The 20691-nt window shown below is 41.0% G+C and overlaps 2 protein-coding genes across 3 annotated transcripts; one reads left to right on the top strand and one right to left on the bottom strand.

Annotated features, from left to right (window-relative positions):
* Positions 1–17914, bottom strand: METTL9 (methyltransferase like 9). 2 transcript variants are annotated; one of them, XM_042864326.1, is made up of 5 exons: positions 17695–17914; positions 13954–14144; positions 11531–11740; positions 10343–10527; positions 1–730 (listed from the first exon to the last, which is right to left on the bottom strand). In XM_042864326.1, the coding sequence occupies exons 1-5, from the start codon at positions 17860–17862 to the stop codon at positions 525–527; spliced, it is 960 nt and encodes a 319-aa protein (XP_042720260.1). In that variant the 5' UTR covers positions 17863–17914; the 3' UTR covers positions 1–524. The 2 variants fall into 2 exon arrangements, with proteins under 2 accessions (XP_042720260.1, XP_042720261.1); XM_042864327.1 differs by having other exon boundaries at positions 1–727.
* Positions 1463–6949, top strand: IGSF6 (immunoglobulin superfamily member 6). Its single transcript, XM_042864328.1, has 6 exons — positions 1463–1580; positions 2897–3250; positions 4101–4198; positions 5072–5128; positions 5411–5494; positions 6521–6949. Exons 1-6 carry the CDS (start codon positions 1514–1516, stop codon positions 6557–6559), a joined length of 699 nt encoding a protein of 232 aa, XP_042720262.1. The 5' UTR covers positions 1463–1513; the 3' UTR covers positions 6560–6949.
* Positions 17915–20691: the final 2777 nt, after the last annotated feature.

Here is a 20691-nt window from a genome sequence, read left to right as displayed (position 1 = left end):
TCATCTCAAAAAAGTTTATTAGCATGAATAAAAACGTGAAGAATGACAGTAAGTGAGAAAGTAACTTAGCATGGAAGAATATCCATTTAAACAGTTTATAATCAGCAAGGTTTGAAATAAATGGATAACTTTATTGCCAGATTTCAAGTGATTTCTTGAACAACAATTTGTGTTGTATCAGATTCCTCACTAGAACTATTGCTTCTGTTTGGATCTGATCCCTGTTGCAGGTAAGAATTTAAAAAATATCCCCTGTTACTGCTGGGCTGCAGAATGCATTGTTGGTTTAAGAGCTGATAAAAAAAGAAATTCTCATCCGAAGTCTCCATTTCAAATTTAAAAACAAAGTTTTCCTACTCATACTACAAAGAAATACATTAGTATTTTGGCCATTAAAATTCTTACATAGTACTTAGTTATCATGGCAATCCCACAAATTCCCTCCCTTCACAGAACCGTAGATCAAATCTCTCTTTCAGAGGCTGCTTCTTGGCTTTGATTCTGGAGATTTACTTCATGTAGGCTTACACCGGCTTCAGGACAAAGACAGCATCATCTAGTACATAGTAGTCATTATACATATCACCTTCACATAGGTATGGCAGTCTGGTGAAAGCCTCTATGGCAAAACCAGCTTTACCGAACACTTCTGGCAGGCTATTAACCTGTTCTTCCCAAGTACGCCCTTTGATTTCCAAAACTTCTGAGGGCTTTTCCCACTTGCCACCTACTGAGAAAAGAAAACAAGTTTTGTTTCAGTTATAAAGTAAACTTAATTGTGTGTTGTATTTTCTTTCAGAAATTACACTGCATAGACTGCAATCCATTCATTCAAATACAAGGTTGACAAGCCATTTGTAGAGCTGCTGATAGATCAATTCAAGGTTTTTCAGAAGAACAAGCAGCTCCAAAACTAAAACTGAAAAGGACCCTCCATCACTGAGACTGGTGTTCAGCAGCCATGGACAGACGGACAATTTAACAAAGATCTTTTCCAGCACTGTATTTTTTTCTTTATGCCTACAGTTTGGCCACAAAATTACCATCAAGTAATTATATACATAGAGATAGCACGTTGAAAAATCATGATTTGCTGAGCAGTTTTCAGTGGTAAACTATTTTGCTGGTTAGATAAGGAATGGCGACAGAATTTGTTGTGGAATGGACACTTAGAAGCTGACGTAACAAAGATAGTTTAAGGCCACATAAAAATAAGAAACTGAATGCATGTATTACGCTGAAAAATGTTTTACTTGCTTTATACAATGAATAAATCTGAAGTACTACAGGCAGAACTCTCAGTTCGAAGTTCAGAAGCGTTCACTCACTTTCAAAGTAATGTGGAAACACTTTCTGGTGTGTGCTGTACATTTAGCATGTTTGCTAAACGCAACAGTAAAGCCCCTTCTAAACAGGAAGTTCTAAATCTCGTGACTCAGAGTGTTCTGCAACTCCAGATATTTCCTAAGTTCCTCTTCCTTCGAGCAGAATACTTCTCAGAAAGATACAAGAAATGGCACCTGTCAACAAATTCCAAAAATTGCTGGTGCTTGCACTCGACTGGATTCTGTACAGTATTGGTAAGACTTCTTTTTTTCTAAGCTTCTTTCTACCTTCTCATGTAACCGAATATACAGGATTAAAAATGTTGTGGCTATGATCTGCAACATAGCTGGAAGTATAGTAAAGTGCTCTGCTAAGAGTTGATTTCTTCTATATTCATGCAACTTCCAAAACAAATAACTCTTTACAAATATCTTTTCTTTCAATGTCTGAAATGTTTCTGTAATCTATGATTTTTTGAGTCAAATCCTACTGTACTCCCCTGCAAGGAATGCTCCAGCAGCAGCAGCATGGCTTCAGTGCCACTGTGTTTGTTTGGGAGGAGGGTTTAGGCAGCCTGGCTACTGAAACTATGGAGTTCTGCCCTGTAAGGCCAGAGCACAAAAGCGAGCTGTAAAAGGAGATGATAACTGCTGGAGCACAGCGTTCTTCACCACGCAGAATGTAACTGACGACTTACACCACTACAGTCTTCAGATTGCTGCAGCTGCTATGGAGTGGCTCTGATGATGATTTGACAGAATTTCATTTCATTCCAGACACCAAATCTGCTTGAATCTGGTCCATAAAACATTCAGTGAGAGAAATGATGAAGGGACTGTGCTGACTGTACACAGTAGAGCCTTACAGATGGCGTATCAGCACACTCATTAAGACAAACATCAGTTTATTCTAATTTGTTACTTTCTAGAGCACAGGAGAGGACGCTGCTAAGCTATTTTCATGTTCGCTGCCTAAGCTCAATTCCATTTTTTAAATAATTAAGCAATGTGAATAAAATGAGATATACCGAAAGTATTTAAATAATGTTTCAAGTTTTTATTGAACTTTAAAACAAAAGTAAATCTGCCAGACCAGTCATATTAAGCCTAACATTTCAGTTCCTTAATTAGAATTCTCCCTGATTAATCTTCCTGTTTTCTCTACGCATATTCTTAAATGCCAGAACTAACAAGCAATACTGTTATCCCTAGAAACCCAGAGTCAATATGAGCAACGAAGTGGAATAATGCCTAGGAATTATTAAGAATTCTTCCCAATGTTACAAAAGTGCTAAGTTTTAAAAGTCTTAGTTTCTGATATTTCTGCTGCCTCCATCAGGCAGTCTCACTGGACTCCCAGATGTGGGAGAAGAAAGAGAAACCCTTGGTGAAATACATCACTGAGTATCTATGTGTAAGTCACCCACCCCATCCTAAACATTCAAAGCCTGAAGCGCATTTTTCTCCATTCCCACCCACCTCTCTGCATGAACCATAAGCAGCTCTTTTGTTTCTTTTAAATGATGCTTTGCTATCTCACTGTCACTCACGTGGCTGTTTATTCTCAACAGGTGCTACAGGTAACTGCCATGTCACTGTAACACAGCCCAGGTTCCAGGAAGCCGAACACTCAGCGCACACTGCGCTCCTAACGTGTGCTTTCTCTGCCCATGGATGCTCCCCATCTCAGCCTCAAGTTCTATGGTTTCGCTTTTTTACTAACAGACATGAGGATCTGTGCACTCCTGAATGCACGAATCGCCAGAAGTTCCAAGTGCATACATCATCAGAAAATAACTACTGGCTTCAAATCAACAACCTGACTGTAAACGACAGTGCTCTTTATTTCTGTGGGATAGCATTTGCAGATTCAGGCTCACCCCATTCTAAGCAAACAGGAGATGGAACAGTACTGACAAAAAGAGGTCAGTTCATTATTCATTCCTAAAGAAGCGCGGTCAAAAGAAGTACATTTTCTTTCCTAAATACTCTATTTAGATGCTTAAAATAGCATTTAAGATAGAAATACCAACCAAAACATCAGAGGAGTATGACTTCATACTAATTGTGAGGCTACAGAGGGATTCTACAAATAAGCACCTCAGTGTCATTTGCTTACTAGACTGTTCTGTCACATGATGCAAATGACTCCAGAATTCCACTACAGGAAGAAATTTGCTACCTAGCCATACTGTGCACCCTCCTACATCAAAACTTGGATGGCTACTAGAAAGGATGTAGCAAGTGAGAAGTAGAGAAACTGACATTTATTGAAAATACATCCAACAGAGAAAAGGGTTTCAGGACTGGGGATTCACAGTGCCAGCTCGAGCCAAAAGATTTAGTCCTATACCTCTGCAATGTTTGCCATCTAGTTAAAAGATGATGCGACTTCATTCATTACACTTCAATTTTACATGGTTAAATAAAAGAAAACTAGCAGGATTATTATTTTCCCCTCTATCCTTCCTTCCCCAGCCTAGTTTTATTCCTAAACAAAGGCCTAAACGGTTTTATTCAGATGTTCTTTAATTACAGCAGAATACTGGGTTTTATTCTCTATCCCCTAAGGAAGTGTTTATAATCAGAAATAACAAGTCTCCACTGCCCTTGCAGGTGATCGTACTAAGAAATTTAGATCGGAAATTAGTTTTAAAAAATTACATTAAGTTTTTTAATTCTGCGGAGGAAGGGGGCTGATAGGCAGAGTTATAAAGAAATTACTTGACTCATAAAAACTGTTTGTTACTCTAACTCTCACTTCTAACTAAGCAGAGAGGTACAACACTGAAGAGTTCAACTCCATGATCATCATCTCAACGTTACTGCTGCTATACAGCATTACTGCATTCACAATCCTTGCAGCCCACAAGGTAGGCTCAAACCGATTTTGTGATTGAACTTTAAGCAGTCCCAGCACCTCCACAAGGAGAACGAATTCCCAGCTTCTATAACATCTGTAGTTACAGCAGTGTGGTTGGTTGAATGAAGTTCATATGTTGCACACATCTGTCTGCAATAGCAATCACATTTTCTTTTTTAAATGAAATGCTTTAAATTAAAAAAAAAAAAAAAAGGCTAAAATTATACTGAGTGTTTTAATCAGCAGGTGGGAGACTATTTATTAATGCACACACAAAAAGTAGAGCTAGAAATTACCACAAGTCATTAACTCTCTGGATTGGCTTCCATTAGAAGCAAAATAATTTAAATTCAATGCCAACATATTTGTGAGCTAACAGTTAGTAAACTGACTTTACTTGTATAAAGAAATTGTCTTCATCCATTGTGCAAAAACAGACATTGGTAAAACTGATGCATATAGGAGCACATGTGAATATGGACTTTACAGCTGTATGTGGCACAGCATGGCTCCTGGCTGTAGTGACAGCTGTCTAACCAAAGACAGGAAGCTTGTTGTTGTTTTGTTCCCTGAATACTACAGGGGAAAAAAAATCAATCGCCTTTTTCACCAGGAGAAAAGCTGCTATCTTACTTCTGACAACTTGGCCATGCTTCAGGCAGGTTCTGTTGTACACAAAATATTTACATCATCTACTACAGAAACCAAAAAAGGCTGTATATGTTTGAAAACTCTTGATTTTTTCAACGTCACATAAGCAAATCTATTAAGTTGACTTTTATATATTCTCACCATAATAAGGCAACACTTCATTATTGTGCTACTTCACTTGTTGCTAAATCATCCCCTTGTTTTAATCATTTTTTATTCCCTCTCCTTCCAGTTAAAACGAAAGCTGCTAAATAGAAGTGGGAATGAAAGGCAGAGAACAGAGAACTGTGTACGTCATCACCGTCTGCTTTACCTATACTTTAGAGAGTAATAAAAAGCCATACTTGCTATTTAAATATCCATTAAAGAAGGTACATATGTTAAGAGATGTAGTATTAATCTAATTTAAACTCCTTGAGCTGCTGTAAGCTCCTAGAGCGTTATTTAGTAACTTTCCCAAATACATACATTGGGAAAATAATCAGAACTATAAAAATGCAGCAAAAGATGCTTCTCCCAGCTGTAGCACTCAACTGTAGCACTAACCTAGCATGTTTTAAATCCTTTACAGAAGATCACTAGTGGCCGAAAAATTTTTCGAGCAATAGCCCAAGAACTGCAAAAGCAGCGTTATGCTGAGCACTGCCAGCAGCCTGTAAGTTTTATCTACGTGGGAAAAACAGACATACACAAGCTTTTCTGTTTTTGTATATATATATAATATGTACTTACACATATGTATCTACGCATGCACATACATGTGCATTTAACAATGAAGCCTCTGTAGGCTTGTATCCTGCCAAGAAGTTGCTCCAGCAAGTTGTTCTGGACTCTGATAAAACAAATTCATTAGGGCTCATTCTTGAAAACATTTCATTTGTAGTTCCTCTTGTGCCCTCAGGCCAGGGTGGTTCAATGACAGAACCATAAGAAAATTGTTTCAAAACACCTCTGTAACATTCTTACAGATGTTTCCCCCAATTCAACATGTAGCCTAAATTAAGCAGTCAGTACCACTGGATAAAGCCACACAATTTACTTCATCATTCCAAATTTCCAGCACTAAGTCTTGAATGGCAATACAGCAAAAAAGTTTTGCATGTCGTCAAAGATAAAGAAGGCAATTTCAGAAGCCACATGTACTCGCAAGCAAAAAAAAGGCTTCCAAATGATCCTTCAAAAAAAAAAAAAAAAAAAAAATCAGCTTCTCTTGAGAAACATTATAAATTCTTCCCTATTCTAAGCTTACACTGAGCTATTTCAGAGGTGTGATGCAAAAGAAAAAGGGAATAGAACAGCAAGTCAAGCACTTCTCCTCTAAACATTTTCACTTTACCTCTGTACCACCCTAATTGATTTCCTCTGTGATTATCCCTTTAAAGACTTCAAGTCCCTGCTGACTTAATCCTTGGTTTGAGTGTCAGACATGAACACAGTGAAAATACAGGATATGTCTTAATGCCTCTGTGCTCTCTGAGGAGTAAGAGAAGTCAAGAGGAAAAAGAAACGTTTAGAAACCTGTAGGTACCATACAGCCAGATAGATGACTTGATAAACAGGGAGGGAAGGAGTTTGCTGAAACAGTAAAGGGTGGAATTTACCTCTAAAAGGAAGTTCTGCATTTAAAAAAAAGCCAAAAACATTTGCATCAGTAGGTAAGCACTTATACATTTTTCCCTAGGATCATTTGGAGGATGACACTGTTTATCAGAACAGATGAGTATCTGCTTCGTTTCCAGTTTGTTGGATATGTTTGATGCAACTGAAGGGGCTGATGAAGAAGTGAAGCTTTGTCACAGACTTACTTTCCTTTAAAATGCAAGGAGCAAAGTGTACAGGGCAGTGTTCTTTGAGAGTGCTGAAGAGATCATCAAAACCAACATTATGTCTGCTACACATTACTTTCCATTCCACAAGAACAAAAACAGCGGGAGAAGGCTTCATCTTTTAGAAAAGAACTGCTAATGCTTCATAAAAACTTTCCCTTTCAATTTAGATTTAATTCTACACATTTTTACATGAATGTCAATGCATTTCTTATATGTGAATTGTGCATTTGTGTAAGATGTACATGAATCAACAGCAACAAAATAAACTCATTACACAGTGACGTTCAGTCTTCATTCATATTGGTGTGGTAGTTATAGTGGATAGACAAATGAAAAATTACTGAGTCTTACAGCAGCTTCAACAGCAAAGCAGATGTATTCTGTAGGTAGGCAAGCAGGAAAAAAAACAACAGATAACATAAATGCACATACTATCATGCTAAAGCTCATTTGGGATGGGAACATCCCCCTAGCCTACCTAGGAAAGAAGATGGCAGTCACTGTGAAAAGGCTGCTCTAGCAACTTGAACATCAGTCACCAGCAACACAGCTCCTTTCCTCCAGCACTACCATCCAAAGTCAGGATTATCTGGAGTGCCAACCTTTGCTCACAACAGATGCTGGCATGAACACAGAAGGGCACAGAAGTTACTAACCAGCTAATGTACAAAATCAGCACTTGGAGAAGTGACCTGCTGATGCCAGGCATACCTCCTGCTCAGGAACAACTGCATCTGTCATTTAAATGAAGCAAGGACTGAAGTGCTACTTCTCATTTCAGTGACATGAGAACTGACAGATCAGACAAAGGCCCCACCTAGCACAGCACTGTATTTCCAGATCTACTTAATACCAAACGCTTCAGGAAAATGAAAAATGCACCTTCCTCTTCTTATCCCTATGAAGCAATCAAATAAAAACTAATGTGTTCAACAAGAACATTTCACAATCCCAGGCTGATAGTGTTGATTTTTTTCTGAACTTTGGTGGTGAGTTCAACACTTTTGTTTTGGAGAAACTTAAACCATTTTAGTTTATTATTTAGAACTGACTTTATACAAATGCAATGTCTGTATTAGGAAATACAAAGCATTTCATAATCACCCAATGGGATACCTACCAAAATTACTAATTTAGACTAGTCACACAAGAGCATGTTATGTTATGATCCCATATCATTCATACAGCTTACGTGACAAATTTATACGTGAGCAGGAAGTGCATTACTTGTTCTACATGTGGAAAATAAAACTTCTGCGAAGAGCTGCATTTATGACTTAGCAACTGCAGACTCTAGGTGTCACTGTAATTCCAGAAACAGCACAGAAAAAAATGTTACCTCCCACTCTACCTCGCTTTGTTCTCTTTGGGCAGGCTTCGCATTGTCAGTTTCTGCAACTGCTGTCAAACTACACTAAGTGTAGTAACCCAGATATGTTTCATATCTCCAACTCTCAAAACTGGTCCCTACCTGACCCATCCCTGTCCATTCGTTCCCCACTTTAAAATTCAGAAATCTCCCCAAGCAGGTCCAAACTTTTAAATTAGCTGATACAAGGAGCAATCCAAGATCCATACAATTTTTTTTCTTATTATAAAGCTTACATACACATGTGACATTTAAGGTATCATCTTGTAGAACAACAATGAAAATACTGGAATCTAAAATCTTTTGTATGTGATGAACATAGAATGTCTCTTCACTGTTTCTTTAGGCTATAGCTGAATAGATCTTAAGTTGGAAAGCTTCAGTGGAATGCCAATAACTTGTGCATTTAGTAACTTGCACTGTCCAGAAATGTTTATATAGGCCCATATCCACAACTGAGGTAAACAAAGTAAAGATGTTTTGAAGTTTCAGTCGATATTTACCAACGGGAACGCTGGAAATGATAATGGCATACTAAAGTTAATCTGTCACATGCTGCAGGTCACAGACAGCCACAAAACACCATCACTGCACTAGCTGAGAATTCTGACTAATCATTTACAAGTTGCCAGAATAAACCAAAGTTTGCCTTCAGTTTACAGGCTATCTTAGCTGTTCTCGTTCAAAGTTGAAATCCACTCTAAGATCAGCAACCAGAGAACAGGTTTCTAGTCTCTCAGGATTTCCAAATTTAATATCCTACTCTATTCCCAGTATGCTGCAGGCAAATAATGATGGATTATAAATGGACTTGGAGTATTTTTTTCTTCCTTAATTTATCTACCTCCTGGTGAGTGAGGAAGTTACATGTGGTCTACCGTGGTTACCCAACAACACGCAGAAGAGTAGATACTGGGCGCAACAGTGATTGCAAAACACAATGACAACAGTTATGAAGGCACACAAACACAAATCACTCCTCGATTTCTGCTTCTAATACATTCATGGAAGTCTAGTGAGACAATGCTGTTACTTGGAATTTAAAATAATTTTAAGTTGCTCAGGGACATGATTTAGTGGAGGGTTGTTAGCTGGGGTAATACGGTTGGACTCTATGATCTCTAAGGTCTTTTCCAGCCTGAACAATTCTATGATCCTATGATTCTAAAGAGAGGAAGTGAAACAGTCCTACGTTATAGGAACACAGCTGCAACCGAATCTGCTTGAAAATATCACACAGATGCGTAAGTCAAACTCCTATCTCATTTAAGGCATACTCCTTTTTAGAACACCTACCAAACTACACGCTCAAATACTATGCTTTAAGCAGCTCTTCAAATTACATTATTTTTAGACTTTTTTTTTCCTTTGCCTGTCTCAATCCCCCTCCTTCCCCAGTGTTAATGGCATAAAGAAAAATAGATTTGTTTTGATTTATGATTTCCAAAATGCTAACATTATTAGCTCTGTACTTTCTGGGAGCACATATACTTCTGCTGACAATTCTTACTAGTCATGGACAGCCAATGTCCAAAGAATGACTGATGAACACCAGCCTTTAGAACTCAGACCTCCTTTAGCGTGCCTCAAGTTGAATCCCCACAAACACAGGCACCTTAAAGAAGCTTCTAGCCTCTTCTGATGTGCAGTCGCAGAGAAAGATTCATCTGAAATGACTCTCATGCATTTCTTTAAAATGCAACTACAGGAAATAATGGAATGTCAGCAACAAATTTTACTTTTTATTCCAGTTATTAGTACACTACTAATAATGGTTGGTATTTCCCATTAGTACATGGCCTGTATTTTACTCCAAGAGCTCATATTGGACAGCAAACATTATCTCCCTAGGAATTTTTAGGTGTAGTTCATCTGGAACGCTTGAAACAATTTGAGGTAAGCTGCTCTACTCAATACTACAGACAGTTCTGATGGATTTGTTCAATGGTTGCTAGAGACAACTGGGGTTACCTATGTGACAGCAGCAGAGGGCCCTAATCAGAGATCAGTTTTCCCATGTTGCTCCAACACAGCTCAAATGTGGCAACCTGCAGAACAGGATATGTGACTTCAATATCTGAGCTTTTTGTTGGTGCCAACAATGTATGCTGGGGAATTAAGAAAACGGCTCTTACCTCATGTGTCCTATTTACCTATCATTTCATACTTCTCAACAAGCACACTACAGGTTATTTATAAGTAAGTCAAATAAAAACATGTCAGTTATTTTAAAAACATCTAATTCAGAATACTGCAACCTACAAAAGCTTCTAGTTGCCTAAACAGCTACTATCCATGTACTTACCGTTTTCCACATACGGATGAAAAGGCAGAACTAATGCTAGAATGACTCTGCCTCTAGTTGGCTCCAGGACACTTCTAATATCTTTTAATACAGTCAGTGGCTGATCACAGCGATCCAGCAAATTCAAACAGCTGATAACATCATACTGAAATCCTGTGTTCTGCCATTCATTTATACCAAGCACCCTACAGAGAGAGAAAGAGATAAAGAACCACGTTCAGAGGGAATCAACCGAGGACAAAAATTCCCAATTATTGTGCTGGTAGCACAGAAAGGTCAGCCAACCAGGCAGTGAGGAAAAGCAGTTGCTTTATTCTAGTCTTATGGAATAGAAAACTACTCAATGATAGGCATGCCTATATATTCAGCCACACCTTCATACTGCCATATAAACATCAAGCTATTATTATTAAAGTCTGGTGTCCTATATTAAAACTGAACTACTTCTCAAGTAACAACAAAGCTGAAATGTGATTAATGGTTTGTAGCATTTTAACCACCCTGACTTAGCAGTGTGCAAACCCAGTTGCTATTAACTGTCCACTTTTGGACAGGTACAGAAAAGAAATCCACAGTTCCTTCATTCTTCGTGTTGAAGTTTAGGGATACTAACCATTATTCAACCAGACCAGATCTGCTGCCTACAAGAACTTGCAGCCATTGTGACCGGAGCACAACTAAGTTCTGGCAGTGATGAGGTTTTTGTTACTAAGAACTGATCAATCTTAATGCCAAGAGCTAAGTATAATACAAGATTCTTTACAAAGCAGTCTACAATCATAACTTTGAATGATTAGGTACAGATACCTGAATAATCTGTGTCTATAAAACTTTGCTTTGCTGTCCATCACTTCCTCTCGCAATTTTGAACTGTTCATTCATCAGTATCCAGATTTTGTCTAATTGTCTTGTTTAAAGCAATTTACACAAACTATGAAAAAACAGACTTCAAAACAGTGCTGCCAATTTTGTCTTAACTGGTAACAGGGGACATTTGCATAACAAAAGCCCTGGTAACAAGGAACATGAGATGTGTTTGCTTTCTTGCTTTTGTATAGTTCAATCTTTTCCATAAAGATCAAACAATAGAAAAATTGACTGAAAATACTGGATGTTTATAAAATATTATAAAGACTATTTTGCAGTAATGTCTGCTATAAACAACGTAGGGAGCATCCAGAACAATACCTGTATTTTTTCTTCTGAAGCTGCCATATCATAGTTTCAGACAACTCAGTGGCATAGATTTCTTCAAAGTGAGGACTCATGACTTTAGTAACCTCTCCATCTCCAGCTCCTAAATCAAGAAGTCTGTGGGATTTCCATTCTGGATTTATTTTAAGCAGTCTTTGAAATTGTTCTGGGGAAAACACAAACATTGAGCCCCTTCCCAGCAGCCTGCAAGGTAAAGATGAGAAACATTCAATTTCATACAAGCTTGAGCAGGAAGGACAATGAAGTAATTTAAAATGTGCTTGGGCAGCAATCAGTCACACCAAATAGATAAGGTCACTGCTCAGAGAAATTTACAAATTCAGTTCAACTTGCCTTCTACTTGTCAGAGATCACACAAACACAGCTACATGCAGTTTTAGTGGCTAAGACTTCAGGAGGGATTTGATCAGGAAAAGAAGAGCTTGCAGGCTGCAGAGCAAGAAAATGATCACATACAAAAAAGCAGGGAGGGGGAAGATAAAGACTAAGCCTTATTTGTCATGTTTGCAGATCTGAATCGCTCCCACCTACCTATAAAGGAGAAAGAAGGCAGAGCAAAGGAGACAGCAAAAGAACTGCAGACAGAAGCATGCACAGAGAATAAGGAATAGGATTTGGAATTAGGAGGGATGGCGGGGAAGAGATTTAAAGAAAGCATGGGGATAACACTGCTCGAGTGGCAAAAGAAAAGACTTCTTAATTGTGTGTTACAATAGCTTTTGCTGCTATCTGCAGACCCTGCATTTAACACGATGAGCCGTCAAACGGCAAATAGGTGACTCATTAAGGCACTGGGTAGAGGTGACATCTGGATTCTTTATGGATCACGGCAACGGCACACACACCCAGAAGTGACTGAAGGCTACACAGTGACAGATTGCTGCTGCCATAGCAGAATTCAGAAGATGAAAGAGTTAGGAGAACAAGCAGAGGAAGAAAAGAACGGGTCAATGACAGATTACAGGTAGTAAAAAATATATATTATTTAAACTCATGTTGGATAGGAGGTTAAATTTAAGAAAGAAAATGAACAGAAATCTTATGATCAAGAGGAAAAAAGGTAAACAGATAAAAAGAACGAAAAAATAAAAAATCTGAAAAATAAGAGGTCTAGAGAGACTATTAAAAACAAACACCACCAGGCTGTACAGGTATGTAGAAGAAACTGAAGTAGGATATTAAACATATTAAAAAATCAAACAGAATACAACCAATCTATGCAGAATCCCTTTGCAGCACACATATCAGTCTACACTGTCTAACTGGCTCATGGTTATTATGCAGAACAGCACTATGAGGAGTTACTCAAAGCACTGAAGAGCCTTTGGGGGAAAAAAAAAGGCAAGAGAAAGACCATGAGAAGACCAAAGGAACCTTTATATAAGCCCACCAGTACTAAAAACACCACAGGAAGCTCAGAGACATCTGGTTAGAAAAGAAAGATTATTTTCCTAGCCCTAGTAGCCAGCTACTGTCCTCAAATCAGACTGTTCTGAAATATGTAAAGATGTGGGGATGGTGGAGAAATGGGACAAATGCAACAAAATGCATTGTTGATAGAGTCAAAAGTGCTAAGCTGTTACACAGGTCTGAGCAAAAGAGAAGTGAGAGAATAGAAACTGACTTCTTGGGGGTAAAACATGAAAGCAGCCACGACCAGCTAACCTCTCCCACAGCCAATCACAGAGAGATCAATGCAGTGCGACCAGGAGAGTGATGCTTTGCAAAATTCTCCTTTCCCACCTCACTGACGTTCATCAGCCAAACGCACCACACCAGAAGCTACCTGTTCATGTGTGGCTTCTACACAAACCATGATGAAATTAAGTTTTAACGGATAAGACAGAGGATAAAATCCCATTCCATGCAAGTGTTACAAGACTTCACTCAGCAACTTCAGCATCGTTTAGAAATCTGCCTAATTTTGCATCAGGTATGTCCATAAGCCTTAGCTGCAATGCAGAACTAACTGGACACAGCCACCTTCAGTGAGGACAACCACAATGGGAAATGCTACAGATACAGCAGCAGATAAAGGGCAAGGAGAAGGGAAAAAAAGCAGAGAGGAGGACATCATCTAGCACAAAGAAAATACTCTCTCATTTAAGAGGATAATCAGAAGAAAATTAAGTAATGATTACAAAATACAATTAGAATACTCTGCCTCTCTCCTGACTAATTGCTAACACTCCCTCTGCCTTGCTCATACTGGAAATGGTGTTGTTTAATTAAGAGGTTTAGGGGAAGAGCACAGTAGGGCTTTGCAGACGTTAGTCTGACAAAGGGAAAAGCGTAGAACCTTAAGGAAAGCCGACAGGTCAAGAAGTAGGGCTGAACACCTGAAAAACCTACATCCAAAACGTATGCAGTTTACCTAAGATTGACTTTTCACTTACCCATTGATAGATGTTCTAGACATAAAAAGGCTAAAAATTGAGGACACAAAAGAGTGATAGAGCTGGATAAACAGCCAGCCTGATTTTTCAATGCTGTTGTTTAAGAAGATCTGCGTTCCTTGGTCAAGGTAACTCTGGACAAAAATAGGCTGAAGGGATTCAGACAACTGTTCTGTGTTGCAGACATACCACTAGAGAAAGAGACAAAGGATCATTAAAAAGTTCAGCAATATAAAAATAGAATCGTTAAAAAGAAATTAAAACAAAGAGAGCTATTATCAGTTTCTATAAATATAAAAATTTAGCTTTCCTTCAAGACTTTTAAACAGGCTTCAGGATTAATTAACTCAGATACAAACCGCAATCAAGTGCGAACAGACGACTCTATAAATAACACTTAAAATTTTATCCTCATCACTACATGGTACTTTAAAGAATTTTGTAAAACAACTTCACTATGGAACAGCACCACAACGGTAAAACAGTATGAAGTGGGGCAGGGTTGTTTTCTGTCTCTGCTCCTAATTTGTCACTATGTATTCCCTGGAAAGATATCAGGAGGTGCATTTGAAATATTTTTCCCAGGAAGAGATAGAGAATCCCATCAATACTTTGAAGAAGTGCTCATCTGTCATTTTGCACTACTGGCCTACACTTCACTTACTAGTGCCAGCAAGAACGTCCACAAGACTTTCACAACCGTTTTGTCAATAAAGCTTACCCTGTTATCTCTACTAATAAAATAATCAGGTTCTCACATCTAAGAAATCATCAGTATCAGCTCAAAGACAGTTCTATACCTTCTTATTTGCAGAACACAAAGCCTGAGTAAAAAGTAGGCTCATGATTACTTTCAACCTGAGTTACCTGGTAACAACCAGTCCTATACAAACTTATCACCCCCTTAAACCTCACAGTAATGTTTCCTAATCTGTCTGCCTGTGTTTATGGTGCAGATAAAAAGTCACAGGTATGCTAAAAAGGTGTGTAGATTTTCATCAGAAACTTCTAAAAATGCAGTGCTAAGGGCAGCATATGGCCAGCTGGGGTAACCTCACAATGATCCTCACCTAAAACACTGTCTGGAGCCACACTATGAAGAATACATCATGGTCCCTTCACGTTTGCAGTATGACAGAGAACAGTCAGTTACTGCATGTTTACAGTGTTGAGCAGCACAGTGCAACTTCCAGTCACTACAGTAACACGAATGATAAGGGTGCAGGACTCTCCTTTCAGTATCCTGCTGCTCCACAGTAACAGTGCTGGCAAGCAGAGGGAAGCAGACAGCTGTAACAGGTCAGTGGGGCTGGATTCATTAACAGAGGCTCCACCAAACAGCATCAGTGCAGCAAGGTGTTTCATGAGCCTCCAGCAGAGGAGCAAACATACTCCAGCTTAAGTCTATTCTGAACTACTTGCACTCTGGCTAAGCTTCTGACAGCAGCACTCAGCAGTACTTCCAAGCACACATCATCTTTTCCTCCCAAACCCGCACTGCATTGCACAAGGATCCTCAGCACTGCTATCTACCGGTTTGGGTCTTTTCTCACTGCAGCACAGATTAGGGACTCCCAGAAAGAAATAGCGAACAGTGAAAAAGCACTCAAGCCAGCATACTTTGCCCATCCATCTGCAGATGGCAGGAAAGGACAGTTTCATGGAGCTGAGGAGCAGGCTGTGATGAGTGTCAGCTCCAGCAGTTATTTGAGGCTGCTGCAGGTGCAGAGCAGTTCCTCACATTGCCATTTTCAATGGAGAAGGAAATGCATCCCAGTACCAAAGCTGTGGGAAACACGGACTTTGATTCTTAGGAGGTATGAACACCCATTTGCAGTACCTGAACTCACACACCTTGGTTCTGCACTGACCTCTATTACTGACAGTTTCAGGATCAAGCACAGAAACCAACTGCCCTACAGTTCCTGTCCCTAAGACTCCTGAACACTGATGTATATTAATATAACCATTGGCATAACAATGGTGACAACTGTGAGAAGAGTTATTTCCAGAATTTAGAAGAGGGCTGTGAACAATGCCCAATTCCTTCACGGTTAAACTTGCAATTAACAGTACTGGCTAAAACACCTATAACTATATAATGCCTGTGAGTATTAGAAGTGATTCCAAATTACAGAGAAAAAAAACAAAATCCATCCAAAATTCAAATAAAATAAGTGGTGAAAAACAGCTTAATTCTGGAACTAAATCCTCAAAATAGAACTTGCTTTTGTATTCCTCCATGCCCAATTCCTCAACAGCTCTTTTAATGCCACAAGTTTCATAACAGAAAGCACATCAATCTGGTACAGCACAATGGTAGAAAAACTACAGCATATCAAAGAAATCTGAAGAGAAGTTTTAAGTCACATAATAAAAATTACTACTGCCTAATACTGAAAGAAAACAAGAACAAACATTTTTAAACTAACTTACATAAAACTAACAAAATTGGTGAAACTGCTGAGGGGGCCCTGTATCAAGGCCCTCAACACGCAACCCCAACTCATAAATAATGCCAGGTCTGTAACCCTAAGTCTTACTAAGCTTACCAGATGATCAGTACAATAAAGTTGAAAACCAAATCCAGTCAAGTGGAAGCAGAGGCTGCTGACAATCTACCTGTGAGTGACACCACTGCCTTCACAGCATGTTTTCTTGATCTACTTATCTTTCCAGTACAGTTTTTAAACAGGAAACATTTGCAAGTTTTCTTCATTCAGCAGAAAGAAGGATCTTTCTGTAAGCCCAGCCTCAGTTTCTGTCATTCCACCCACTGAATGACCCAAACGCAGCTGAGCTCCCTCACCCCAGCACCGGGCTCACTGGCAGCAGGGCTCCAGCTGTCACTGCCCACTCAGAGCACGAAAACCCTCCAGTAACGGATCAGCCTGAAGAACTAGCATGTACGAGCAACCCTCGAGTACTTACATCACATCTTCATTAGCTCAGCTATACATATTTGACTTAGATAAAACACCTTCCTTCAGCTCTGCACGAGTTACTGCCCTCCTGAACTCCTGCCGGATTTTCGATAGCATTTCAGCAAACCGTAGCACAGACCCGACCATATCTGAAAAGCAATCCCACCTCAGAGCCACCGAACGGCCTCGGCGTGGCTCCGATTCCCCCGCAGGCTCCCTTCGCCGTGCCCGCGCCGCCAAACACAGCGCTGACCTTTCACTGCAGTTCTGTCATCCTGCAAACTCCACTTTGTCACCTACCGCCGCTCGAGGCCTCCGCGAGCATTGTCGCTTTTCGCACCCACAGGAACGTCCTTCCTTCACGACACGCCGGCACTGACACGGCGCCCGCGCGACCGCAACTCCACCGCATCCACCGCACCGGGCAGATTTCGCCCAGGCTGCGTTCGCTCAGCGGGACGAGCGGCACGGCGGCTCAGGCAGGCCGGCAGTCCTGGCCGCGCCGCCGCGGCCCCGGGACGCCGACACGGCTTTCTCCGGCCGCCCTTCCCCCCGCGCCCGCCGCCTCTCACCCGAGGAGCGCACGTCAACTTTCTCGCCGGGAGGACGCGGCCGCCGCCGTTCTTTGTCTCGCTCGGGCCCGCGGCCCCTCGGCCGGCACAGGGCCGCTCCCCGCCCCGGTACCTCGGGCCGCCCGGCCCCCTCCCGCCGCCTCCCGCGGCGCTGCCCCGCTCCTGCAGGGCCCTGCGGGCGCGAGGAGGGGGAGCGGAGGGGCGGGGAGGGCGGGGCAGGGCAAGCGGAGGCCGCTCGGCCGTACCTGGTGGTTTTCCCCGGCGCCCGGCGGGCCGTGGCTGCCCATCATATTCGCGTAGAGGGACCTGGATAGAGGGCTCCGCAGGTACCTGGCGGGGCCGGCCCACATCCTCCTCCTCAGCGCCCACAGGAGCAGGGTGTAGCAGCCCAGCCAGCACGGCCACAGTCTCATCGGGGGACGGGGCGCGCAGTCACCCCCTCCCGCGGCCGCCTCCCCTCTCCACGGCAGCGGCGGCGCGCAGCCCGCCGAGCTCGGCGCCCCGCCGGGGCCCGCTCGCACACCTCAGGGCGGAACGCGGCGCCGCGGCGGCGGGGCCCGGCCGGACCGCTTCGCTGCGACACGCCGGGGCCCGGCGCGCACCCGCTCCGTCCCTTTCTCTCGCCGATCGCGGGGCAGGCGGGGCGCCGCTGTCGAACCGCAGAGCGGCGAATGGCGGCGTTCGATCCGCGCCGCTCCCACAAAGGTGGCGGTCCCTCCCCGAGGCTCGCACCGCCTCCCTCGGGCGCGCACGTGCGTGGCCCCGCCCCGCCCTCACACCCGCGTGCGCCCGCGCGGAGCAGCCGGAGCTCGAGGCGCTGAGGCGGGAAGGAGCTGAGGGGAAAAAAGCGGGGTTCGCATTGCAGGCCTTAAATCACCGATTCATTCCTGTCGGAAAAGACCTCTAAGATGGCCGAGTCCAACCCAAACCATCTGCACCCTGCCACTGACCTCAGTGTCACATCCCCGCTGTTCTTGAACACCTCCAGGGATGGCGACCATGTCTCCCTGTGCAGCCCGTGCCAGTGCCTCACTGCTTCTGAGATTTTTCCTAACATCCAACCTCAACCATCTCCGGTACAACTTAAGGCCATCATCTCTTACCCTATTAGCGGAACAAAAGCCCCAGTTCCTGTAGGTTTGGTTACATGTTACACCACTCTTCTCACTTATGTTTGAACAAACTTATTTGTACTAAGACAGTGAGGAATACCACATCCAGTTGAAAATAAGTGCAAAGCGAGACAAAGCCTCTTTCATTAGTTGAGATTCCATCTGTGAATGGTATCAGGGCTATTGCTTCTAGCCTCTCAGAAGAATGTTTCTTAACAACCACTAAAGAAAGCAATCTCTTTCCTTCAGATCCAGTTTTAAAGTCCACCATCCTCATATCCTGATAGAAAGATGTGGGAAGTCAAACCAGCACAGGACACAGCATCTACCGCCTGGGAGACCCTCTGATCAAGAACTGATCAAACCCAGCCTTGGAAATCAACTTATTTTTTCCTCCGGGAATAAAACAGCTTTATAATCAAAATCCAAGGTGAAAAAAGCTAAATTTGCTGCTTACTTACAGCATCTACTTGAATCTACTGGAATCTACTAGATTTAACAGACATCTACTTGCAGTGTGTAAATAAATACATAAGATTACTTTAGGTTAATTACATGCTGGTGACAAGGAAACATTTTATCACATGTAAAATACAGATAATTAGTTTCATACTGAATAAGAGATACACTAGCTTTTACCTTTGTATTGTTAATATAGAAACTGGGTATGTTTTAATAAGACATTTCAAGCTTCCTGCTCGGGGTTACATTTGTCATTAATATTCTGCTGCAATAGCTGGACCATAAGCATATTTTTCTCTTGACAGGCCATAAAGAATGCACTATTTGCACACATTCAGGTAGTAATTCTGATTTGTTATTTGCACATCTGCTGGTGGAACTGTACCCGGCATCAATTGCTGGACAATCTAAGAATTGTTACATACTCATTGTGTATGTATACATCATTCAAAGCAATGAGCATGCTTGGGGAGGATTTTTTTAAAAAATAATCATTTCTCCTTTTTCCTTAACTTTTTAGGTAGTATTTCTATAGCTGATTTAATACTTGGGCTGCAAAAGGTCCAAAACATACCCAGAGGTTTTGAATACCTACCTAAGAAGGGAGCGTTTTTAAGACAGTCTTAAGTATTCCAGGACATAAATCTGCAATTTTCCCAATTGAGCACAGAAATATAACAACTTCATCTTCTATTACTATTACAAGTAAGAAAGTTACTGCTAGAAAGTGGGATGTAAGAGAATCAAAATTGATGCCTTTAGGAGAAAGGATTTTAGATAAGGTAAGCTAGGAAATCCAGTTCTTTCACAGATGCCTCCTGGTGTCTGCAGGTCCATCCAACTCTTTAGGCTGGACACAACTGAGACTCCCCCAGTCTTGGTTGTATGTTCCTTTACAAAACCTTCTTCCTGAGCTGATAGGATAGAGCTCATAATTATCTGTGGAGATGTGGCTTATCTTAACTGTTCCCTCCCTTCCTTCTTGTCTTTCCTGACAGCTCCGATTAAGATACACAACTGTACTCTAATGTAAACATCCCACTAGCCATATCAACCTAATGTATTCATGAATTACTGAGCAGTTTCAAAGTCACAGCAGGATATTAAAAAGGACATTTTGTACAAAACAAGAACAGAGCCAGCTGTAAACTCCACAAAAAAAGAATCTGTTTTTTTTCCTACCTAAATACTCTTTGATGTCATTTACTTTTTTCCAGATGATAACTAATCACACAGTAACATTTCTTACTATTAAACAATATCACTTTAAATCTGATAGACACCTTTACTTATCAATTTTCAATAAATATATTACTGTACTATTGTGTATTATTGTGTCATATTCTCTATTAAGATCAAAATTCTCAGAATTTATAAAGAAACTCCATGAAGTAATGAGATTAAAGCATCACACTTCCCATTCTCTGAAGTTATCAAAACACTTCCTATTCTATCTCATACATACTTACATTTCCATTATCATTATGAAGCTATTTTAAACACTGTTAAACTATCAAGAATAAATGGTGGCATTTTTCCAGCAGTAAGACTTCAAACTCAGATACTAGGAGCTAACAGGGAGAGAAAGCAGGCAAACCAGCTGTTAAAAGACACTGAGCTTTTGAATTTGATCATCCTTTACTTGATTCATGGCCAAAAACAATCATG

Source organism: Lagopus leucura, unplaced genomic scaffold, assembly GCF_019238085.1.
Source record: "Lagopus leucura isolate 7727_CA_CO unplaced genomic scaffold, USGS_WTPT01 Super-Scaffold_760, whole genome shotgun sequence".
NCBI classification, from domain to species: Eukaryota; Metazoa; Chordata; class Aves; order Galliformes; family Phasianidae; genus Lagopus; species Lagopus leucura.
This window is presented reverse-complemented; position numbering and strand designations above follow the sequence as displayed.